This window comes from Myotis myotis, unplaced genomic scaffold (genome assembly GCF_014108235.1).
Source record: "Myotis myotis isolate mMyoMyo1 unplaced genomic scaffold, mMyoMyo1.p scaffold_m19_p_14, whole genome shotgun sequence".
In the NCBI taxonomy this organism is placed as follows: Eukaryota; Metazoa; Chordata; class Mammalia; order Chiroptera; family Vespertilionidae; genus Myotis; species Myotis myotis.
In genome coordinates, this window is record NW_023416318.1 from 10,340,055 (window position 1) to 10,361,253 (window position 21,199).

The 21,199-nt window shown below is 50.3% G+C and overlaps 2 protein-coding genes across 11 annotated transcripts in view; one reads left to right on the forward strand and one right to left on the reverse strand.

Moving 5' to 3' along the window:
* Positions 1–6,079, reverse strand: part of WDR54 (WD repeat domain 54) — a 33,794-nt gene extending 27,715 nt beyond the window's left edge. Inside the window, exon 1 of the mRNA XM_036334069.1 lies at positions 5,995–6,079. Coding sequence (XP_036189962.1) covers positions 5,995–6,023 — 29 coding nt within the window. The 5' untranslated portion in view covers positions 6,024–6,079. The remainder of the gene's footprint in view (positions 1–5,994) is intronic.
* DCTN1 (dynactin subunit 1) overlaps positions 1–21,199 on the forward strand; it is a 30,714-nt gene that overhangs the window by 763 nt on the left and 8,752 nt on the right. For 2 of the 10 annotated variants that reach the window (XM_036334059.1, XM_036334052.1), the window contains 10 exons: positions 13,324–13,569; positions 13,832–13,910; positions 14,051–14,085; positions 14,787–14,807; positions 17,252–17,269; positions 18,689–18,709; positions 19,945–20,139; positions 20,488–20,685; positions 20,840–21,044; positions 21,117–21,195. In XM_036334059.1, coding sequence (XP_036189952.1) covers positions 13,342–13,569; positions 13,832–13,910; positions 14,051–14,085; positions 14,787–14,807; positions 17,252–17,269; positions 18,689–18,709; positions 19,945–20,139; positions 20,488–20,685; positions 20,840–21,044; positions 21,117–21,195 — 1,079 coding nt within the window. In that variant the 5' untranslated portion in view covers positions 13,324–13,341. Of the gene's footprint in view, positions 1–11,412; positions 11,658–13,323; positions 13,570–13,831; positions 13,911–14,050; positions 14,086–14,786; positions 14,808–16,918; positions 17,270–18,688; positions 18,710–19,944; positions 20,140–20,487; positions 20,686–20,839; positions 21,045–21,116; positions 21,196–21,199 lie in introns of those variants that run through there. The other 8 variants (XM_036334054.1, XM_036334056.1, XM_036334053.1 and 5 more) reach the window with 7 other exon arrangements.

Below are 21,199 nucleotides of genomic sequence, written 5' to 3' on the forward strand. Positions count from 1 at the left end.
CGTTACCTGGTGCACAGCCAAAGCCTGAGCGGGGGGCATGTGCATGCATTTTAAAGGGCATTTTGTACTCAAATACGTTCAGGAACTTCATGGTTAAAGTTTTTCCTCCTGCAGAATATTTCAGAGCCATTCATATGCTGATGGTATTACCAGGAAGCTCCTGCTGGAAGTAGAATATGGAGAGTTGCCCAGATTTGAGCGGGGGAAATACTGTTTTTCGTGGGTGCTGCCCTGTTTAACATCTGAAACCGTCTGGGAAATGCAGTTTCAGCGTTAGAAACCCAAGATTTGGAAGGGGCAGCGTAGGCCAGTGTTTTGAAATTTTAATAGTGTATACCCCTGGGGGGGGGGTCTTGCTAAAATACAGATTCTGGTTGGTTGCATGTTTATTTTTAACAAGTTCCCAAGCGATGCTGATGCTGCTGGGGCATGGGCCACACTTTGAGTAGCAAGGGTGTAGCTCAGGGGACTGAAAGCCAGAGAGCTCTTCCTGCTTTCCAGAGGGAACTGTCGCCTTGAATGAGTCACTTCACCTGTCCGCGCCTGTTAAATAGGAGACTGGACTAGATCGCCAAGGTTCCTCTCAGACCTACAGTGCTATGATTCTGGGACAGACACTCCTGTGACTTCCACCTAAAACAGCCTTGCCCGATGGCCAATTTGGGCCTGAACATTTCTAAGAATGGGAAGTTTACGGCATCCCCTTTTATCTTGGGATAGTTCAATAAGGAAGTTTTGTTGCCGAAATGTATCTGGATAACTGTGTTCCTAGGTTGTCTCTTAGAATCAAATAGGAAAAAAAGTGTAATCTCTCTTAAAAAGGTGACTCTTAAAAGTATTAGGTGACAGACGTTCCTACCAAGATTTCTCCAAATGAAGTTGCCCTTAATGCTCCATGACACTGTTTCAGTTCCATTTATTTATTTGCTTTTTAAATATATTTTTTATTGATTTCAGAGAGGGAGAGAGGGGGAGAGATAGAAACATCAGTGATGAGAGAGAATTACTCAGCTGCCTCCTGCATGCCCCCTACTGGGGATCGAGCCTGCAACCTGGGCATGTGTTCTGTCCCACAGGTCAGTGCTCTATCCAGTGGGCCAAACTGGCCAGGGCTCAGTTCTTTTCTTTTAAATGTAGTCCTTCATGGAGTGTAGTGGGGCTTTAGCTGGATTTTGAAGGATGGGTGGGGCTTGCAAGACTAGGGAAAGCATCCTCTATGGCAGTGGTTCTCAACCTTCCTCATGCCGCGACCCTTTAATACAGTTCCTCATGTTGTGGTGACCCCCAACCATAAAATTATTTTCGTTGCTACTTCATAACTGTAATTTTGCTACTGTTATGAATTGTAATGTAAATATCTGATATGCAGGATGTATTTTCATTGTTACAAATTGAACATAATTAAAGCATAGTGATTAATCACAAAAACAATATGTAATTATATATGTGTTTTCCGATGGTCTTAGGCGACCCCTGTGAAAGGGTCGTTCGACCCCCAAAGGGGTCACGACCCACAGGTTGAGAACCGCTGCTCTATGGGAAAGCAGCTGACAGTAATGCGGAGATGACAGTGCATAAGTCAGATCCAGGACCGTTGGCTCAAGTAAGAAATGGCATGTTAGTGAAAGCAGCATTTAGAATGTATAGTTTTACCGTGGTGTATAATGTGGTTGGAAATGGGAAAGCAGAGAGGCAGGGAGCCAGATACGCTTCACATATCAGTAATAGAGGGTGAGGTTGCTGATAATAGTAGTGCCTTATATTTATGTATAACATTTCACAGGTTACAGAACCTTTCACAGGCATGATCCCATTCGACCTAATAATCCTGTGAGGTAGCTGTTACCCTGTGTTATAGCTGAGACACCAAAGAGGGGGAACGATGTGCCTTAATTCTCGAAGCCATTCAGTGGCACACCAAAGTGATGATAGTGGTAATGGGGGATAGAGGAAGGGTGCTGGAGGCAACACTAAGGAAAAATTGATAAATTGGGCCTGACTGACATGAGGCTACAAAGGAAAGAAGTTGTTAGGGAGGACTCAAAATAGTTGGGAGGATCATAATACCACTGGCAACTGCCACTGTAAGTTTACTCTGCCCTCATGGCTAGTGGCTTCCTGGAGTTACGGTTTGGGAGGGATTGTAGCAGAGGATTCGAGGGGACATGGATTATCTGTCCCATACCAAGGGACATGAGAGCTGGGTCCTCAGAGTCCCCTGAGAAAGTAAGTGCTGAGCATTCACTGGTTCAGATATTTAGGGCTTGCCATCCTGGAGACTCTGAATTTGGCTTTATATCATTTTTCTTTTGAAGTTCAGGCTAGTACCAGTTGCACTTGGCTGATGGGCAAATTTGGTATCCAGTCTGACCTTCCCAAGTTTCTACATATCCCTGAGGGGGTTAGCGGGGGGAGGCGTGTTCACCGAAGCAGAGACTGGACCCTTGTCACACCCACTAAAGCTGTTTTCCCAGAAGAGCTGCACATTCTCAAGAGCCTAGTGGTCTGGCTGTGGCCCTCTCACCCTGGAAGCCTAGAGATTGAAACTTAGTGTCACTGCCCAGTTCCATAGGGCCTGGGGGCTGTCTCTGCAATTTAATTAATTTATTTATTTTTAAAATATATTTTATTGATTTCTTACAGAGAGGAAGGGAGAGGGATAGAGAGTTAGAAACATCGATTAGCTGCCTCCTGCACACTCCCTACTGGGTATGTGCCCGCAACCAAGGTACATGCCCTCAACCGGAAATGAACCTGGGACCCTTGAGTCCGCAGGCCGACGCTCTATCCATTGAGCCAAACCAGTTAGGGCTGTCTCTGCAATTTTAGTTTCTTAGGCTCCTATCTGGAGAAGAAAGAGCTATCTCTGTGGAGTGTGTGTGTGCATGGTAATTCCTGCCGTGGTGCAGTCCTCAATGGCGGAGCTGCTCTATGTGGAAGCTCAGAGCCAGCTTATATCCCCCAGGGCCTGGTGCTGGTTCAGGCTTCTGTTCAACATGGAGTGTCTTTCGTGTTCCGTGCTTGGGATACTGAGGTGAATAAAAACTCTCTGCCCTGGAGGAATTCATAATGGAATAAGGGAAACAGTATTTTATATAAAATGTGATATCATAAGAGATATGTCCAAAACGCTGTATGAAGCAGAGGAGGGAATAACTAGCTCTACATGGAGGTGTCAAGGGAATCCGCAGGAAAGAGGTGACCATTGAGCAGAGCCTTGAAGATGACGAGGGAGAATGGCCCTGGTGACATGTGCAAAGGCATAAGGGGGAAGGTGAGTAAATCCAAGTGGCTGGAATTTAAGAGAACTTGGGATCAAAGGAGAGGTGATTGATGAGTCTATGCTCAACGAAGCCAAGTTTGTAATGGCTTGTAGTGCTGTACTAAGATGATTCCGTTTTGTGGGCAGGGAAACCGCTGGAGGGTTTAGGCAGGGAGGTGGTGAGATTGTGTTTGGGGCTAACCGGAAGGAGACTGAAGGGAGAATCTGGATCAGGGCTGTCAGGAGACTCTTGTAATAACCTGGGGTGGTCTAAGGCTGAACTAAGGCTAGCTCAGTGGGGATGGGAAGGAGGGGAGGGTCTGAGAGATTGTAGAGACAATTAATCTGACATAATGACTGATGGGTTGTTGAGAACAAGAGAGAGGGTGTTGCTGGGGATGACTCCGTTTCCTGTTTTAGATGGTTGGTGGTGCCAGAAGTAAAGAGGGAATGCAGAGGAGGAAGGGGGAAGAGTGTGTTTTGGGTCATGTTGAACTTGGGTCTGTGGCACTTAGCGGACAGGTGGGAGTGTGGGTCTGAGATTCAGAGCGTCCGTGCCCAGGTAGGTGAAAGTGGTAGTCAATGCTGTGGGGGTAAATGAGCTCAGCCACGCTCAAGAGAAGGCTGAAGATGACAGAGGAGGGAGAGATGGGTACACAAAGTGAGAGAGAATGTCCAGGGAGCCAGGGGAGGAAGAAGTTCCAGGAAAAGGATCAGCAGCCTCAGTTGCTCAGGGGGAGATCAGGTAGGATGAGTTTGGGAAATGCACGTTGAGATTGGGCAGTTAGGAGGTTGTCACCAGGGCTCTCTTACTTTTTTAGTGTGAGCAGCTTCGGTGGAGGGAGGGGTAGGGAAGGGAGTCCGGCGAATTGAGGAGTGGATGGGAAGTGAGGGCAGGGACGGTGTACTCACTGAATAGTTTTGCAGGGAAGGAAGGAAAAGAGATGGTGGCAGCTTGCAGAGGAGGTAACAGAGACTAGAAACAGTTTTTCTAGAATAGAAGAGTCTTGAGCACAGGTTATTTGATGAAATATAAGAACCAGCAGAGCCCTAGCCGGTTTGGCTCAGTGGATAGAGCATCGGGGAGCAGACTGAAGGGTCCTGGGTTCGATTCCGGGCATGGGCATGTGCAGTAGCGGGCATGCAGGAGGCAGCCAATATGATTCTCCTTTCATTATTGATCTTTCTATCCTTCTCCCTTCCTCTTTGAAATATATATATATAATAGCCAGGAGAGAGGGTGCAATTGAAGGCACAAGAGAAGTGATTGTAAAATCAGGTCCCCGGAGAAGGGTGTAGGGGTCGGCTCTGAAAAGAAGGGGTCGTCATTTCCTTGGAAGAGGAATGACAAGAAAGGGAAGAATGTGGGAAGAGACAATGACTATTGAAGATATATCTAAATTTGCAAAGGAATTCTTATGTAATAGGCTCAGCTTCTTTCTCAAACGAGGCTATGTGCTGAGGGGTGAGGGTGCTGGAGTGGGCTCAGACAGGAATAGGGACTTGAAAGTAGTAAGGGAAACTTGAAACGGCTGTCCAGAGGAAAGAGAGAGACGCAGACTTGAAATACCCTCCAAGAGTGTTGAGTACCCCCCAACTATACTATAGTCTCTCCGTCCTCTTCCTCATAATAATAATGGCTGGCGTTTATTGAGCGCTTTATACGAGGCACTCTTCTAAGTGCTGTTCAGGCATTTAAAATAAATAAATAAATAAATAAATAAATAAATAAATAAATATTTATTGATTTCAGAGAGGAAGGGAGAGGGAGAGTTAGAAACATTAGTGATGAGAGAGAATCATTGATCCGCTGCCTCCTGTACACCTCTTACTGGGGATCAAGCCTGCAACCCAGGCACGTGCCCTTGACTGGAATCGAACCTGGGACCCTTCAGTTCCTGGGCCAATGCTCTATCCACTGAGCAAAACCAGTTAGGGCTATTCAGGCATTCTTTTTTTAAAAAAATATATTTTATTGATTTTTCACAGAGAGGAGGAGAGAGGGATAGACAGTTAGAAACATCGATGAGAGAGAAACATTGATCAGCTGCCTCCTGCAGACTCCCTACTGGTATGTGCCCGCAACCAAGGCACATGCCCTTGACTGGAATTGAACCTGGGACCCTTGAGCTTGCAGGCCGACGCTCTATCCACTGAGCCAAACTGGTTAGGACTGTTCAGGCATTCTTAATGTGATTTTTACAACAATTCCTTTAGAAAAAGTATTCCATTTTACAGAAGAGGAAATTGAGGCATAGAGGATTACTTAGGCTCAGTAGTGCTCAAGGGGCTGGAGTTTAGGGCTGCTAAGGAGGGAGGCTTACCATGCCAGTTTGTGAGCATGATCATGACATGGGTGGGCGGGATGGCGAGGTCAGTGTCGTTGCTGGCTTTTTACAAATATGTAGGGAACTCGGAAATCCTTGAGTGGCATCTCAGCAGCCTGACCAGACAGATAAGAGACTACCAGTATAAGGTAGACTGAGACTGTGTCACCTGAGACAGTGAATAAGAAAAGAGATCTTGCCTGTGCCAGCCAGAAAAAGAATTTTTTTCTGCCATTATGGGACCAGAAAGACCTATGACCTTACATAATAGCATAGATTATTAACACCCACGTTTTGTATTTTCCCCATTGGTGTGACAGTTGGAATGTGCAGGTGAGGTCCATGCCTGACTTGAATGAAAGGGGAAGATGGTGGGTGGTATGGATAGAAGAGAAATGGACTTACCTTTTCTGCTGCAGCCACTGGAGCATCATTTTTCTGTCCTTCCTCTTGAGGTTGCCATGGATACGCCTTTGCGCGGTGACTTGAGATTGATTTCCATTATGATCAGGTGATGACGTGGATTTAAAAAGAAAAAGGACAGAATGCTCTGTTTCTGGGGAGTGGCCAGGGAGCTGCTCAAAAGGCAGAGCCCAGCACAGCCCAGGTGGCTGTGGCTTTGTTGGCTGCTTTGGCTTTTGCTGAAGTTGTGAAATGGTGCATCTCTCCTTTTAGAGCGCAGGCTCAGGCTTCCCTGTCTGCAGGGTCCTAGTGCCAGGGACTTGCTGGTTGATTCCTGGAGAGAAACCAGCAGGAACTTCAAACAGGTTGTTAAGGAGGACTCCTGCTGACACTGGAAGGTTGCAGTTCCTGAGTTCAGACCTTCGCTCTAGTGCCTGTTGCCTTCCTGCCAAAGGTCCTTTATTGAGCATAAGTGGGACATATTGTGTAGCTTTCCTTGCTGGCTCTTGGAGGTCTGGTCCCTTGGGAGGTTGGCCTGGCAGTCACTGGGTATTCCTGGAGTAGGGGGATACTTTGGGAGGGGGATAGAGCTGCAGATTGGGAATGGGCTGCAGACAGTTCTGGGGATAATGAAGAGCTGGAGAGGTAAAGAAAGTCCCTTTAGGGTCTAGCCCTCTCCGTATGAGATCTGTAAAGCAGATATAGGAGTAGGACCTGGGAACAAAGGGCTCTGTATGCGTTTTCTCTCTGGGTTCCTGTGTGTATCTGGAATCCAGCCTTCCAAGCTTCCAGCCGCCCCCCCCCCACCTTCCCTTCCCCCCTCAATGAGCATAACCTTTTCTTTCCTGAGGGACTTCCATCCACACTTACCCCTTCTCTGCCATCCTTTCAGAGATGTCCAGTTTTACCCTAGTCTTAAGATCTGGATCTTGCTAATTACCGTTGTGTTTCATTTTATCTCTTTGTAACCAAACTAGTGTGTGCCCAGTGCCTAATGCAGTTCAGTTCAAGTGTGAACTGAAGACTGCCTGGATTTCCTTTATGAGTGGGATCAGGGAAATCAAACAGTTGGGTTAGGCCACGGTCAAGGTTAGGTGAGGCAAGACAAGAGGAGGTCAAGGGCTTAAAGGATGCGGGGGTGTCAGTAAAAGCAAGAGAGAAGTGGTGCAGGCTGGGTGCCAAAGAGGCGTTTTCTCCTTAATTCCCAGCAGTCTACCTGTTATCCTGTCATATTCTGAAATGTTCTCCAGGATCATGAGTAACCAATTTATCAGACACGGTTTTCCCTTCCTCTCTTCCTATTTTCCTAGACATTTTAGTCGTATTTAATATCATTGGGGAGGAAAATAGATTAGACATCTAGCGAATATCTCTTCTCCTTGGCTGAGGGAACATGCAACTTGGAACTGTCCTATGTGACATGGGGTGGGGCCCAGTCGGCTGGGGAAGGATTAGGTACCTGTCAAACGTGCCCCCTGCCGTTTTCTGGCCATGAGACTCAGAGTGAGTCTTTGACTTCTGAGACTCAGTCCATCACCTGTAGATGGGAGATAATGGGCCGTTTTGCCTGCATGACAGGTGCATTTTGGAAGGAGATAGTGGAATACATGTGTTAGTGTACACACATAAATTTGCCCCAGAGGAGGCCCTAAGAACAAGACTTACTTTCTCCTAATGCTTTCAGTCTTCCTTCCCATCCCCCCGCCCAAATCTGTTCATGTTTTCAATCATCATTCTTCCATTACTCATGCTTGAAAACTCCCAAGTTTATTCATTCATTCACTTATTCGTGCATTCATTTATTTATGCAGAATTTGAGTCCCTACTGTGTGTGTGCATGTCATCATTAATGTACCCTCTCAATCATGATGAAGACGATGTCAGCAATCCCTTGAGCACATGTTCTGTGCCAGGCACTGTGCTAAATGCTCTGTTTCAATCGTAGTGAATCTCACCACTTCTCTGTGAGGGAGGCATTACTTCCCCCTTTTTACGGATGAGGTAACTGGGGCTCTGAGTTAAATATCTTGACCAGAGTCATACAGGTGAGGAGGTAGAACCAAAGCTGTAGCCAGGTCTCCCTGTCTCCAGCGCCCATGCAGCCTGCTGCCTCTTATCCCATGTGTAATCTTTTGGTCTTCCCAGGGCTTTTTGCTACTGTCTCAAAATGGGCCCCTTTCCTCTGCTCTCTGTCTCTCTCTCATGAACCTGGTTCAGACCCTCCTCACCCTTTGCTCTTTATTGCAGGAGCCCCCTTGCTGCTATCCCCATCTTTACCAAGTTGCTCCTGTCTCCACTCCATCCCACTGAGCCACCAGTTTGATCTTCCTAAAGTGGTTTTCATTATGCTAGTCCCCTGCTCAGGAAGAGACTGGCTTCCTGTTGTTGTTGGATCAAGTCCATCTATCTCTACATGATGTTAAACTCCCTGACTATCCATATTTAACCTTCTACTATATCTCAATATTAACGTATTTATTTAGCCAATAAATATTTGACTCCATGAGCTAAGGGTGATGGGGTCATAAAGAGAAGAAGTTGTGGGCTCCATTTTAACAGGCTTATGGTTTACTAGACGAACTCGTCTTGAACTCTTCACTTCAGTCCAGCTAGTCTTCTTTGATATTCCCTAGTGAAACAAAATTGTTTCTGTCTCTACTCATACTGTGTTCACAACTTAAAGTGTTTGTAGATCTTTCCTCTCAACATACCCAAAAAACAACCTAAAATCTGAGGCATAGCCAGGCACCCGTTTTCTTTCTGGCTCATCCTTTTCCTGTCTGTAATCCTTATAATATTGATTGTATAGATATTTTATTTTAAGACTTAGATACCATCTGTTGCCATGTCAGGTGATTTTTTTTCTACTTGTATGGCTTCTGCACTTTTTACAAAGCACTTTTATGTGTTTTCGAGCCTCATAACATTAATGTAGATAATTACTCCCATGTTATAGAAGCAGAAACAGCCTCCAATAAGTTAGGTGGCTATATATACCTGTATGGCTAGTGAGTTGTGAGGTTGTTCTTAGATCTCAGCTCTTTTGAATTTCTGAAGGCAGTGTGTCTGGAGGAAGAGCAGGGCCTTGGGAGCCTGGAGCTATGTGATAACAGGATGTGCGGAGGGTTTCAGTGTAGGCTTTAGCTGCAGTTTTGGCTCCATTCCTCACCTTCTGTGTAACTTCAGGAAAGTGGTTCAGTTCTCTGAGCCTCAGTTTCCTTGTCAGCATTCTCTTTGGCCTGCCTTTCCATAGTGTTGCTGTGATGTCCAAATATGATAATGTTATCATCATATTTGTTATTAGCTGACTTTTGTTGAATACTTACTAAATACCAGCAATGTCTTTTTGTTTGTGTTAATCCTCACCCAAGGATATTTTCTCCATTAATTTTTAGAGAGAGTGAAAGGGAGGGGGAGAGACAGAGAGAAACATCCATGTAAAAGAGAGAGACACATTGATTGGTTGGCTTCTGCTCACGCCTGCGGATTGAGCCTGCAACTGAGGTACGGGCCCTTGACTAGAATTGAACCTGGGACCCTTCAGTCCGTGGGCAGATGCTCCAAACACTGAGCCAAACCAGTTAGGGCCAGGCAATGTCTTAAATATTTTACATGGATTATCTCGGCTAGTCCTCCTAACAGCTCTTTGAGATATGCTCTTTGATTTTTTTCCAATGGACAGATAAGGGAATTGAGGCACAGAGCTGTTAAGTGGCTGGACCGAGTTTATGTAGCTACCAGGTGGGGAAGCCAGGAATTAAACGTAAGCAGCCTGAGTCTGAAACCAGAATGCTCCGTAGACTGTAAAGTATTCTGAATATGTGAAGTCCATGCTGCAAGGATCTGCATGGCCCCAACCGCCTGTGTAATAGTGTATAGGGAAGAAAGGAGGCAACATGGAGATTCTGCGAGAGAGGAGAAAAGTGGTTTCCTGGGGGATCTGGCCCGGACTAAAGGTGTGGAGAGGTGTTTTGGGGCTTTAGACCTGGCTGTTGGCTATCATTCTACTCTTAAGCTCTCTGGCCTGCCTTAGAGGGTGGAGGGGAGGAAGACCCAGGGAAACCCAGTTCAGACAAAGCCCAGTGGAGCCATAGGTCAGACTCCTGGCCGACCTTGTTGGCTACTCAGTAGCAGCGACCTGGGTCTGTGGTTCTCACCCATGTTAGATGGGAGACCGTTTACTAGAATTCACCATCTTATTAAGCATTTTTCTTTTTTAAAAATATATATTTTTATTGATTTCAGAGAGGAAGGGAGAGGGAGAGAGAGAGAAACATCAATGATGAGAGAGAATCACTGATCGGCTGCCTCCTGCACGCCCCCCACTGGGGATTGAGCCTGCAACCCGGGCATGTGCCCTGACCGGGAATCGAACCGCGACCTCCTGGTTCATAGGTTGATGATGCTCAACCACTGAGCCACGCCGGCCGGGCAAGCATTTTTCATTATAAAAGTAATACATGGCTAAAAACATTTTGTGAACTCCTGAACTATAGAAAAGAAACCGTCTGATCCCTTTTGTTAAGGAGATGCCTGTGAGGCAAGGCCAAGAGTACAAGGGGCAGGTGGTCGAGGTAAGCTGGGCCTTGTGCTTTTGGCCACTACCCTGTGAATCCAGTTGAACCTGATAATCTTAAGGTTCAGAGCCTGACCCTTGTAACAACCAGAAGGGAGAGGAGGGACTGGCAGTCTGCCCTCCAGGTGGGACTGGGGCATTGACTTGCTTTGCTGTGTGTGTGACGTTGCCTCTGCTGCTACCCTTCCTTCGCTGGGTATTGGGCAGGGCCTGGCTCCTCTGGCCCAGCGTGAGATTGAAATCCAGATCCTAACATCATGAGTCTGGACCCTGAGTCCAGAGTGTGGAGAGGGGAGGGAGAAGAGCACCAGAAAGGGTGACTAACCCTGATTTTGCCTGTGTGGAGGCCCTGGCAGTTGATGCTTTCAGGCCTGCTGAGGCCTCACATCCTGGGGGGAGAGTGTGCTGTGGGGGTGTAGGAGATGAGTGCTGAGTGTCTGTGGCTGGGCCTAGCCCAGTGGTTCTCAACCTTCTGGCCCTTTAAATACAGTTCCTCCTGTTGTGACCCAACCATAAAATTATTTTCGTTGCTACTTCATCACTGTAATGTTGCTACTTTTAGGAATCGTCATGTAAATATCTGATATGCAGGATGGTCTTAGGCGACTCCTGTGAAAGGGTCGTTCGACCCCCGAAAGGGTCGTTCGACCCCCAAAGGGGTCGCGACCCACAGGTTGAGAACCGCTGGCCTGGCCCCATAGTCCCTGCCCTTCTTGTCTGGCCCAGGTGAAGCTTGGGGGCACTAGGACCCAGATGCTAGCACGGTCCCTGACAAGTCTAGAGCAGCACTAGCGCAGAGTGAGACTCATCAGCTGGCAAGCAGGATTCCTGTCTCTGGGCTCAGGAATCTTCGGGCAGCAGAGGGGACTTGCTCCTCAGTCCCCACCTCCGTCCCCACCCGCATCCCAGCAGGTCCATGGACTGGGGTGGGCCGCGTCTCATGGCTTCTGTGTCTGTCCACGAGGGCCTGGGGCCCTGACCCTCCGCCTGGGTTTCTGCCTTTTCTCTCTGTCTTTGGTCAGCCGGGGAGGGGGTAGAGGCCAGGCCGGGGAGCAACATGGCCCAGAGCAAGAGGCACGTGTACAGCCGGGTAAGTGGCCCTGATCTGCGATGGCCCTGGGAAGGCTGCTGGGAAAGGCCTGGTGCCTGTGGACATGGCTGTGGGGGCTGGGGAGACAGGCTGGAGCTGGGACGGGGCCACTCGCAGCCCTGATGGTTAGGCTGGACCCGCTTCCCCTCCCAGAGTTGGGGACAGGCGAGGCCCAACCTTTGACTTTATTTGGACCTCAGGGCAGAGGTTGGTGATGGGGGATAGACGGTCTTGGGGACTCTGAATGGGGTCGGTGGACTGGAATGGCTTTATACTAAAGCCTTTCTTCAGAGCCGCTTTGTTGTTTGTCACTTGCTTTCTCTCTCTTCTGGCTGTGGTTGAATCAGTACCCACTGTTGTGTCCACCTGGATCTGAGAGGCGTATTAGGGTTGGGAGGTTGGGGAGCGTCTCTAAGTTTGGGGCCAGCCTTGGTGTCAGTGTCAGTTCCTTTTATTGATGGGTCCGTGAGAGGCACCCTGCACATCCCAGGTATGATTTGGGGTCTTGGGGCCTCTTGGAGCTGCTAACCTTCCTCACCTTCCTGGATATGCTCTTTGGGAAAGGGAGTTAGGGAGGGACATGCTCTTGCACAGCTCCCTTCTGAAGCCAAGGGAAGGCATCGGGAGGGAGCCCTGTGGAGTCTGTAGGACCATGGTGTCACTTCTTCACACCTCATTCATTTGTGTGCTGCAAGGCCCTGGTTCATGGAGCTGCTATTGCTGAAAATGGCTCAGGTGTGATTTTCTTCTCAACCATGGGCCTATTTGGAACCTACTTTCAGTTGTGTCCTGTCATCACTGGTGTGTCAGAGACGGGAGCTTCCCAAGGACAGTGTTTAGTCTATTCCTTTGCCTTGTCCATCCTCAGAGTGATAACCATCCATTTGGACTGCTGGCCAGTCTCAGCGGCAGGGTGCAGGACAGATCTGAGGAACCTGATTTCCCTGGCCTTTGTTTTACTTTTTGTAGCAATATAACATGGGGGGAGAGAGTTGGCGGAACAGTGCTCAGGTCAGGAAGAAGGGAGTTAAGTTAAATGGTTCAGTGGGCTGCAGTGAGGCAGCCAGGAGTGTCATGGTAGGTGTGTGGATGGGGGTCAGGGGAGTCAGGTCAGGAAGGATGGTGATGACTTGAGGGCTGGAAGGAGGCACAACTGTGTGCTTCTGGAAGAGAGAGGCCTAGGAGAGCTGTTTAAACAGAGGGAAGACAGGCGGCAGTGGGGTGGGCATTGGTGTCAGTGGGGTTGCCTACTGAATCACCCATCTTTCCAGCTCAGGCTCCCGAGTCAGAGCTTTGGGTTGTGGGGAGCCTGTTCTAAATGGAGTTATTTGCTTGAGCTTCATTCCCTTCTTAAGTGTGGGGGGCAGTGCTCCTGAGAAAGCAGCCATGTGGTGACATTCACAGATCTGTCAATAAATTCTGATTTGTTATAAAATTTAAATATAAACTCTTAAAAATTCTGTCAGATTTCAGAAGAGTTTAGAGAAGTCTTAGATGAAGACTTTTTTCAGAAGGGAATTTGGGGGTCCACTTTACCCTGTAAATGGGGTCCAGGGAAGTGACTCCTGGTCCTTTTTTAGTTCAGGGTCCTGACTGGGGCCCTTCTTATGCATTAGGAAGACACCTTTGAGGGCTTTAACTGGGTATGTTTGCATGTGTCTTTCAGACACCCAGCGGCAACAGAATGAGTGCAGAGGCCAGTGGCCGGCCTCTGCGAGTGGGCTCCCGTGTGGAGGTGATTGGAAAAGGGCACCGAGGCACTGTGGCCTATGTTGGAGCCACACTCTTTGCCACTGGCAAATGGGTAGGCGTGATCCTGGATGAAGCAAAGGGCAAGAATGATGGAACTGTCCAAGGCAGGAAGTACTTCACTTGTGATGAAGGGCATGGCATCTTTGTGCGCCAATCCCAGGTACTTACACCCTTCCTCTGTGTGTGAACACACATGTTCACATGCTCTGTTGCATGTGCAGCTAATGTGTTGATGCTCCCTTTTTCTGGGCATGAACATAAGTCTCTGGTTGAGAGAGTGGGAGGTAGTGGGGGAGGGAAGATTGAAGATATACCCTTATCTTCTGCTCTGTACCCCAGGCTTGTTTGGGGTCTGGGGAAGGCCCCATATTACAGCATAACATTATTAATATGGTTTTATTGAATCTATTCTGTGGCCTCAGATCCAGGTATTTGAAGATGGAGCAGATACTACTTCCCCAGAGACACCTGATTCTTCTGCCTCAAAGGCCCTCAAAAGAGGTAACAACCACCCACTTAAGTTGCCACTCCACATCCAGGAGTCCATAGTGGCCACAGTGGATCCTAAGATTTTCCCATCATCGCCATCTTTTCTTGTTATAACTTTCCTATCTGCCATAATGTTCTCTTGCTTTCTACAGAGGGAACTGACTCAGCTGCAAAGACCAGCAAACTGGTGAGTGGTTGGGGTGGGAGTGAGAAGTAATAGAGACGAGGGGAAGGAAAGAGAGAGGAGGGAGACCCAGTGCCAGGCAGGTAGAAGCCATAGGTGAGTAAACTGAGTTAGCCTTCCAGTCTCCATCCTCCCTGGAAAGGAAGCTTTCTGGGTATGAGTTGCTGTTTTAGGGGTGAGTAAAGGTGGCAGCAAGGAACAACTATTAGGACCCAGAAGTTCAGGCTCAAATGGGACCTGGGCTAGGGGTGAGAGGAAGGACAGGTCTGACCCTAGTGTGCTGTTGTCAACTTCCTACCTTTTGGTACCCAAGCCTGCCAAGATCTAAAAGGTCTGAGGGAAAGGGGAAGGGAGGAGCTAGAGGAAGAAGGGGCTCTCCTGTTCACAGATGAATGGGAAGGAGCTGGGCCTCTGCCACCTGTTTTGGCGCTATGCAGAGGGCCCATCCTAGCTCCTTTTCGCTGCTTCGCACAGGGTGTGTGAGGGGGGCTCAGACTCTTCAGCTCTCTGGCAAAGGTGTGGGCACCCTAGAAGCTGGTCGTTGAGGGACCCCTCACCTCACTTACCGAGAGCTTGGCAGTGACCTAACTCCCTCTGTCCCTGTGCATGCCTGCATTGATATTAATACCTACACTCCGATGTCTGGCCAGTTAGCCAGTGTGACGTCTGTTCTCTAACTCTTCCCTTTCCTACTCCTCATGCAGCGGGGACTGAAGCCTAAGAAGGTGGTGTGTTTACTATTTGTGCCTGGGTGGGTGAGGGCCATGGGCCCCCTCCCCAGCTGTCCTGCATGTCTCAGGCTGCTGCATGCATGTGTGTGTGACCTTGGGCTGGGCTGGCCAGAGGACATGGCGGCCTTGTCTTTCAGAGTGCTTTTGAGGGCTGCAAGGATATCAGGCTCCATGTAGAGGCCCAGTTAGCATTCATTAGGACAATTGCTGCACTTCCTTGCCTCAGGACTTCTAGTCAGAGACTGAGATCACTTAACTGTAAATAGCAGCAGCATGGACTGGAGCCTTCACTGGGTTACAGTGGGTTCTTTCTTAGCCCGAGCTTGGGGCAGTGGGAGGAGAGACTGGAGGGCTGGGGATGCGGAAAGTACTAAGTGAGGTGGTTGGGCAAGGAGCGGGGAAGTCATATCACAGTAAGAACATCCCAGGTTGGAAAGCCTGAGAGTCTGTGTGGCTAACTCTGGGTGGGCACTGCCATGAATGCCCACCTTCACTCTGTTCCTCCAGTCTTTCCCTGCCTCTTCTTTCCTCTGGTGTTGTGCCCGAGGCCCACCTCCTACCCCTTGCAGTCTTCCATCAACATTGGAGTGGGGCTCAGTTCTTCCGTTGCTGCCATGGCCACTTCCTCACACCAGCCCGTGCCTTGGGCCCGTGCCCTGGGCCCGTGCCCAGGCTGTCTCTGACCTGCATGTGCCTGTCTGACCTGTATGTACTGTGCTGTATGTGCGATTCTGTGATTTCCGTGTTGCCAGCCTGTCTTAGGCCCTTTTGACCTTGCATGGAAAGCTATGGATGGGGACAGTGGGAGGGAAGAGGAAAACATCTCCCTTTGACTCTTGGTTGGTGATGGGTCCTCACTTTGAAGTCTTGGCATAGAAGAGACCACATGCTGGTACTTGCTTTGGGTCTTGGCTCAGGTGAGAATGGGAGATAAGAAGGAAAAGAACGCTCTAAAGCAGTGGTTCTCAACCTTCCTAATGCCGCAACCCTTTAATACTGTTCCTCATGTTGTGGTGACCCCCAATTTCATTGTTACAAATTGAATATAATTAAAGCATAGTGATTAATCACAAAAACAATATGTATTTATATATGTGTTTTCCGATGGTCTTAGGCAACCCCTGTGAAAGGGTCATTTGACCCCCAAAGGGGTCGCGACCCACAGGTTGAGAACCGCTGCTCTAAAGGATGCTGGACCTATTCCAAGGTCATAGAAATTTGGCTTCTTCCCTTAATTATTGTCTCCTGGTTAGGGCTCCCCTCTCACATTAGGCCTCGAGTAGAGAAGAGCATGGACCTGTAGTCTGATGTCTATGGAGGAGTTCTGGCCGCAGCCTGACCTGATATTGGTGGGGCCTGAGCCATGCCCCAATCCTGGGGGAAATGTGGCAAAGCCCAGCCTGGGCTGCCTGAGCTGGGATATAGTGCCTCTCTGCTCCTGGTCCCCCCAGGTCTCCTCTCTGGTGTTCTCTCACAGCAGCTCACCTAGCCAGGGAACAGGGAGCTAACTCCAGAACAAAACATACTTTGAGAAGGAGGGCAGAAGAGAACCCAGATGTCTCTGCAAGGTGCCAGTCCTTTCTGGGAGCCCTTTAGAGACAGGCTTGAACCTGCCTACAGCCAGGGGAGGGTCATTAGAGCTGCTGCTGAGTCTCACTGTGTGCCCCTCAGAGCTAATGCCACTGCAAGAGGGGTGCTCTGGGTATGTGTGTGTGTGTGTCTGATGAGAAGAGGCAGAAGTAGAGTTGATGGGGTTGCAGGCTGAGGGGAGCATGAGTTATGAGCAAGGTTGATGGAGCAGTGATCCCTGCCCAGTGATGCACTGGCCCCAGAGGATACTATTTCTGGAATGGCCCCTAGCCCAGTTTCTTGGAACAAACACTTGGGGATGGTTGGGGAGGGGAGTGGGAGGAGCCACACACGTGTACACAAATGTACATACACATTTCAGAGGGAGGAAGAAGCCGGGCGGCTCTGCGCAGGGCTTTGTCCAGTCATGAGGAGGAGGAGGAGGAGCCTGCGGAGTCAGGCGGTTGCTAGGTGACCGAGGAGCAGTGGCTCCACCCCCAAGGAGCAAAGGAGGGTGGGTGCATGACGTCAGGTGGAGCTGGTGCTGCGGCCACTGAGGCTGCCATAAGCCTAAGCTGGAGAACTGGGCCGGCGCCTCTGTGGTGCCCGCAGGAGCCTGGTTGCCCCTCTGTGCATCTGTGGGGCTTCTGCATCCGAGTCACAGCCATTTGCAGGCTGGGAAGCTGCTGGCCGGGAAGCTGAGGCTGCATTGTTGGGATTTGATGCACTAATCTGTCTCCGCCGCCTTTCCCTCTGTTTGGTCTCTTTCCCTCCCTCCCTCTGTCTGTCCTTCCTCTGTGTGTCCATCCTCTTCTGTCCCTCCTCTTTCCTGTCCTGGCTTTCTTTGGTTTTCTGCAATGATGAGACAGGCACCGACAGCCCGAAAGGTACTCTTGCTTGTTCTGGTCCTGCTGCCGGGTTGCCAGGGCGATGGCAGCCGGCTGCTGGGGTGGGGGTGGGGACTTCATCTGTCTACCTGGTTGGGAGGAGGGTAGAGATGACGGTGGGGGCAGGGAGAGGTGTGTGTCACTCCCATGGCCCATGCCCTGAGCATTCTGCTCCCTGCCCTGCCTGCTTTTGGCTCTGAGTCTGTGTTCTAGGCCTTGTACCCAGTGGCCTTCAGGCTTGGGGTTCAGGCAGTTTCTGCTGCAAAGCAGCTCTGGGAGCTTCCTGTGAGAATCTGGGGAAGCAGGCTCAGATGTCTCCTTGCCTCCAGCAGACCTGCCTCCCCTGACCTTTACTAGAATGACTCTTGGTTGTACTCCCAGCACCCTTCCCCCCACCAGGGCTTGTATCAGTGGGCTTTCCCAGGATGGGATGAAGACCCTAGAATAGTTTTTTACCTACAGCCTGCCGTGGAGGCTTAGCTCAGGGTAGGAGGGGTAGGGGTGGGTTTCCTTGGGCTCAGTGTCTCCTACAAACGGGGCCCAGGCCCAATCTTGCCTTTGCTGGAACCCGGAGACACTAGGTAGCAAGAATGCTGTTTGGGGTTGAAGTCATCATCTATTTACCACTTTGCAGTAACCCGAGGGATTCTAGATTGTTTTCAGCAGTAGTTCATGTATGCTGCTGTCCACCCCCACCTCCTTCCTTGCAGCAGGGTGGGGTTACTTTGCTGAGCTCTGGGCTTCTGGCTAATGCAGTATTCACGGTCCTGACACCTGAGCCCTCTGCCCTAGGGATGGAGACTGCTATAGGATCAGTTCCTGGGCAGCGGGTGGAGTGGGGGTAGGGACGACAGCAATGTTGTTCTGCCTTGTGGCCTGATCTCCCTCTGTTGGGTTAGTATCACTCACCTCTGGTCTCCTGTCATCAGTCTTGTCACCTGTTATTTCTAGGGGATCCTCTGTGGAGTCTAGCACTTGAAAGAAGGGGGCTGACCTGGGAAAGTCCTTGGGAGTGGTGGGTGGGCAGGCCTCTGGCTCTGGGCTGGACTGCCAGAAGTTGTTTTCAGAAGGCCTGGTCTCTGGAGACCTTTTCCACCAGCTGCTGCCTTTGGTCCCCTGTGGCTCAGTTAAGGAGAATGGGGTTCTGGGATTTCCAGGGTGTTTGAAGTGGTGAGGTCTGTAAGGGTTGGGCATAAGTGGGAGAAGGAACCAATGGGAGGTTAGAGTTCTGAGTTCCTGGAGTAGGAGCAAGATGATTCACTGGAGGGAGAAGTGGGTGGGCTGGGGGTGAGGGTGGGGTGGCTAATCGTAGCCCCATTACTGTTACCTCTTCTGCTCTCATTGCTGTCCCTTTTCCTGTCTATCTTTGTGCCACTATCCTTTTTTTCCTGACTTCTCTGGCTCCTGTTGCCTGTCCAGACCACAACTCGGCGGCCTAAGGTGAGAAAACACAGGCCTCTGTGCAAGCCATTGCAGAGTGTACACACACATTCCAGGCATGTGCATGTATGTGGGCATGTGTATGACCAAGCAAAAGTTTGTCACAGTGCATCCTGGGTTCTCTCTTCCTGGGAGTGAGGGGGCGGAAGGTAGTGACAGGTCACTCCTGGGAAAAAGACTCTGGCTTTTGGGAGGATGCCTGAGCCAGTTGTTTGAATGCAAAAGAGAAATGAGAGTGGTTGTGGTTAAAGCAGGCTTTCTTGAAAAGGGTGTTTTGACTAGTTTTGCCGGAGGCAGGGATTGAAAGACAGGTGAAGAAGAACCTGGCCTTACAAATGTCAGGGGACAAGGAGGTAGGCGTGTTTGTCTGTACCTGTGGTTTCTGAGCGTCGGCCCATCAGGAGAGCTTCCGAGCTCAGCACTCCATGGAGAGCACTGGGCAGCCCTGTCTGCTCCACGACCAGGGGCCTCAGGGCAGCTTCCCCGCCCAGCCCTGCACAGCCCGGGGAGTGGTGCCTGGTGAGAGCCTCTTGGTCTTGGAGGAGGGAGACGGCAGAAGGCTTGGCTGTGCTGGCCTTGCTTCAAGGGGGTGTCTGTGATACAACCTTCACCTTGGCCTTTTTACATGCAGGGTCCCCTGAAATGGATCAGGGGAGGGAGAGTCAGCTTGACTCCCAAAGAGCAGGGAGGGCCCAGCCGGGGTGTAGAGCTTGGTACCCCACCTTTAGCCCAGTCTTCTCCGGGAACTTGAAAGAGAACAAACTGCAGTCTATTCTTTCTCTGGAAATGATACCGAGGCCCTTTTTATCTCTGGGGGAGGAGGGCGTGGGCCCAGAGCATGATGGCATTGGGAGGACTAAACCGCTAGAATGATCATAAGTGGGTCACAGAAGGGAGTCCTAGGGAGTAAGGGAGCCTGCTCTGAGGGGAGAGTGCCAGGGCTGGGAGGAATGTGGGGCCAGTGCCAAGGGAGGAGCCTTATAATCTTATGTCTTCCTCCATCCCTTCTTCCCCTCCCCTTCACCTCCCTCCCTCCTCCTGTCCCTTGTCACTATCTCTGACTGTGTCATTTTCTTTCCTCCCTTCACTGTTTCTCTGTTCTCATTGTGCTTTGATATTCTCTGCCTTTTCCTTTTCTGTCTCCTTCCCTCGCCATATTCTCATATTCTGTCTTTTTCTCTTTCACAACCTCTGCCCCCTACTCTTTCTCGTCTGCCCCTACCCTCTCTGAATAGCCCACCCGTCCAGCCAGTAGTACTGGGGTGGCCGGAGCCAGTAGCTCCCTGGGCCCCTCTGGCTCAGCATCAGCAGGTGAGCTGAGTAGCAGTGAGCCCAGCACCCCGGCTCAGACTCCGCTGGCAGCACCCGTCATCCCCACGCCAGCCCTCACCTCTCCTGGAGCAGCCCCCCCACTTCCTTCTCCCTCCAAGGTAAGGACTGGGGAGGGTGAGGATGAGCCGAGACACAAAGAGGCCTGTGATCCTGGCAGGTCTTGGACATTTCCCAGGGTTGGGGGAGATCCAGAACTCGGATTGGAAGGGGTGGGACATGGCATTTGGGTTCCCTGCCATTGACCACGCTACACTTTCTCTCTGCCCTTCTTCATACTTTCCCCATATGTTTGGTCTCTTCTCAGATATTTATATGCCACTTGCTTTTGAGTCTGGGGCTGGAATGATGTTTGCACACATTCCTATCCTTTCTCCTCCAGCTGAGACAAAGAAGCTGTAGTGGGGAGGAGGGGGACACTATGGGCAGAACAAGGGGTCTCTTGGCAGGAGGAGGAGGGGCTGAAGGCCCAGGTACGGGACCTGGAGGAGAAACTGGAGACCCTGCGGCTGAAACGGGCAGAAGACAAGGCAAAGCTGAAAGAGCTGGAGAAGCACAAGATCCAGCTGGAGCAGGTGCAGGAATGGAAGAGCAAAATGCAGGAGCAGCAGGCAGACCTGCAGCGGCGCCTCAAAGAGGCGAGGAAGGTGCGACTCGGGAGGAAGTGGGGCGGGGCTGGGAGGCCTGGGGCCCGAAACAGTGTCCTGGAAACTCAGCGGGAGCCAGAGCCTGGAACATTGTGTGAGATAAGGCGCATGAGGCATTCCTGTACCTGTGCCTCCACCAACCTCTACCCCCCAGGAAGCCAAGGAGGCGCTGGAAGCAAAGGAACGCTACATGGAGGAGATGGCGGACACAGCCGACGCCATCGAGATGGCCACTCTGGACAAGGAGATGGCTGAGGAGCGGGCGGAGTCCTTGCAGCAGGAGGTGGAGGCACTGCGGGAACGTGTGGAGGAGCTCACCACTGACTTGGAGATCCTCAAGGCTGAGATTGAAGAGAAGGGTAAGGCCCGGGGCTGCGGGCGCAGACGGTGGGGTTGGAATCACGTCTGAAGGTGTTCATGGTTTTCCTCAGGCTCAGATGGGGCTGCATCCAGTTATCAGCTCAAGCAGCTCGAGGAGCAGAACGCCCGCCTGAAGGATGCCCTGGTGAGGTAG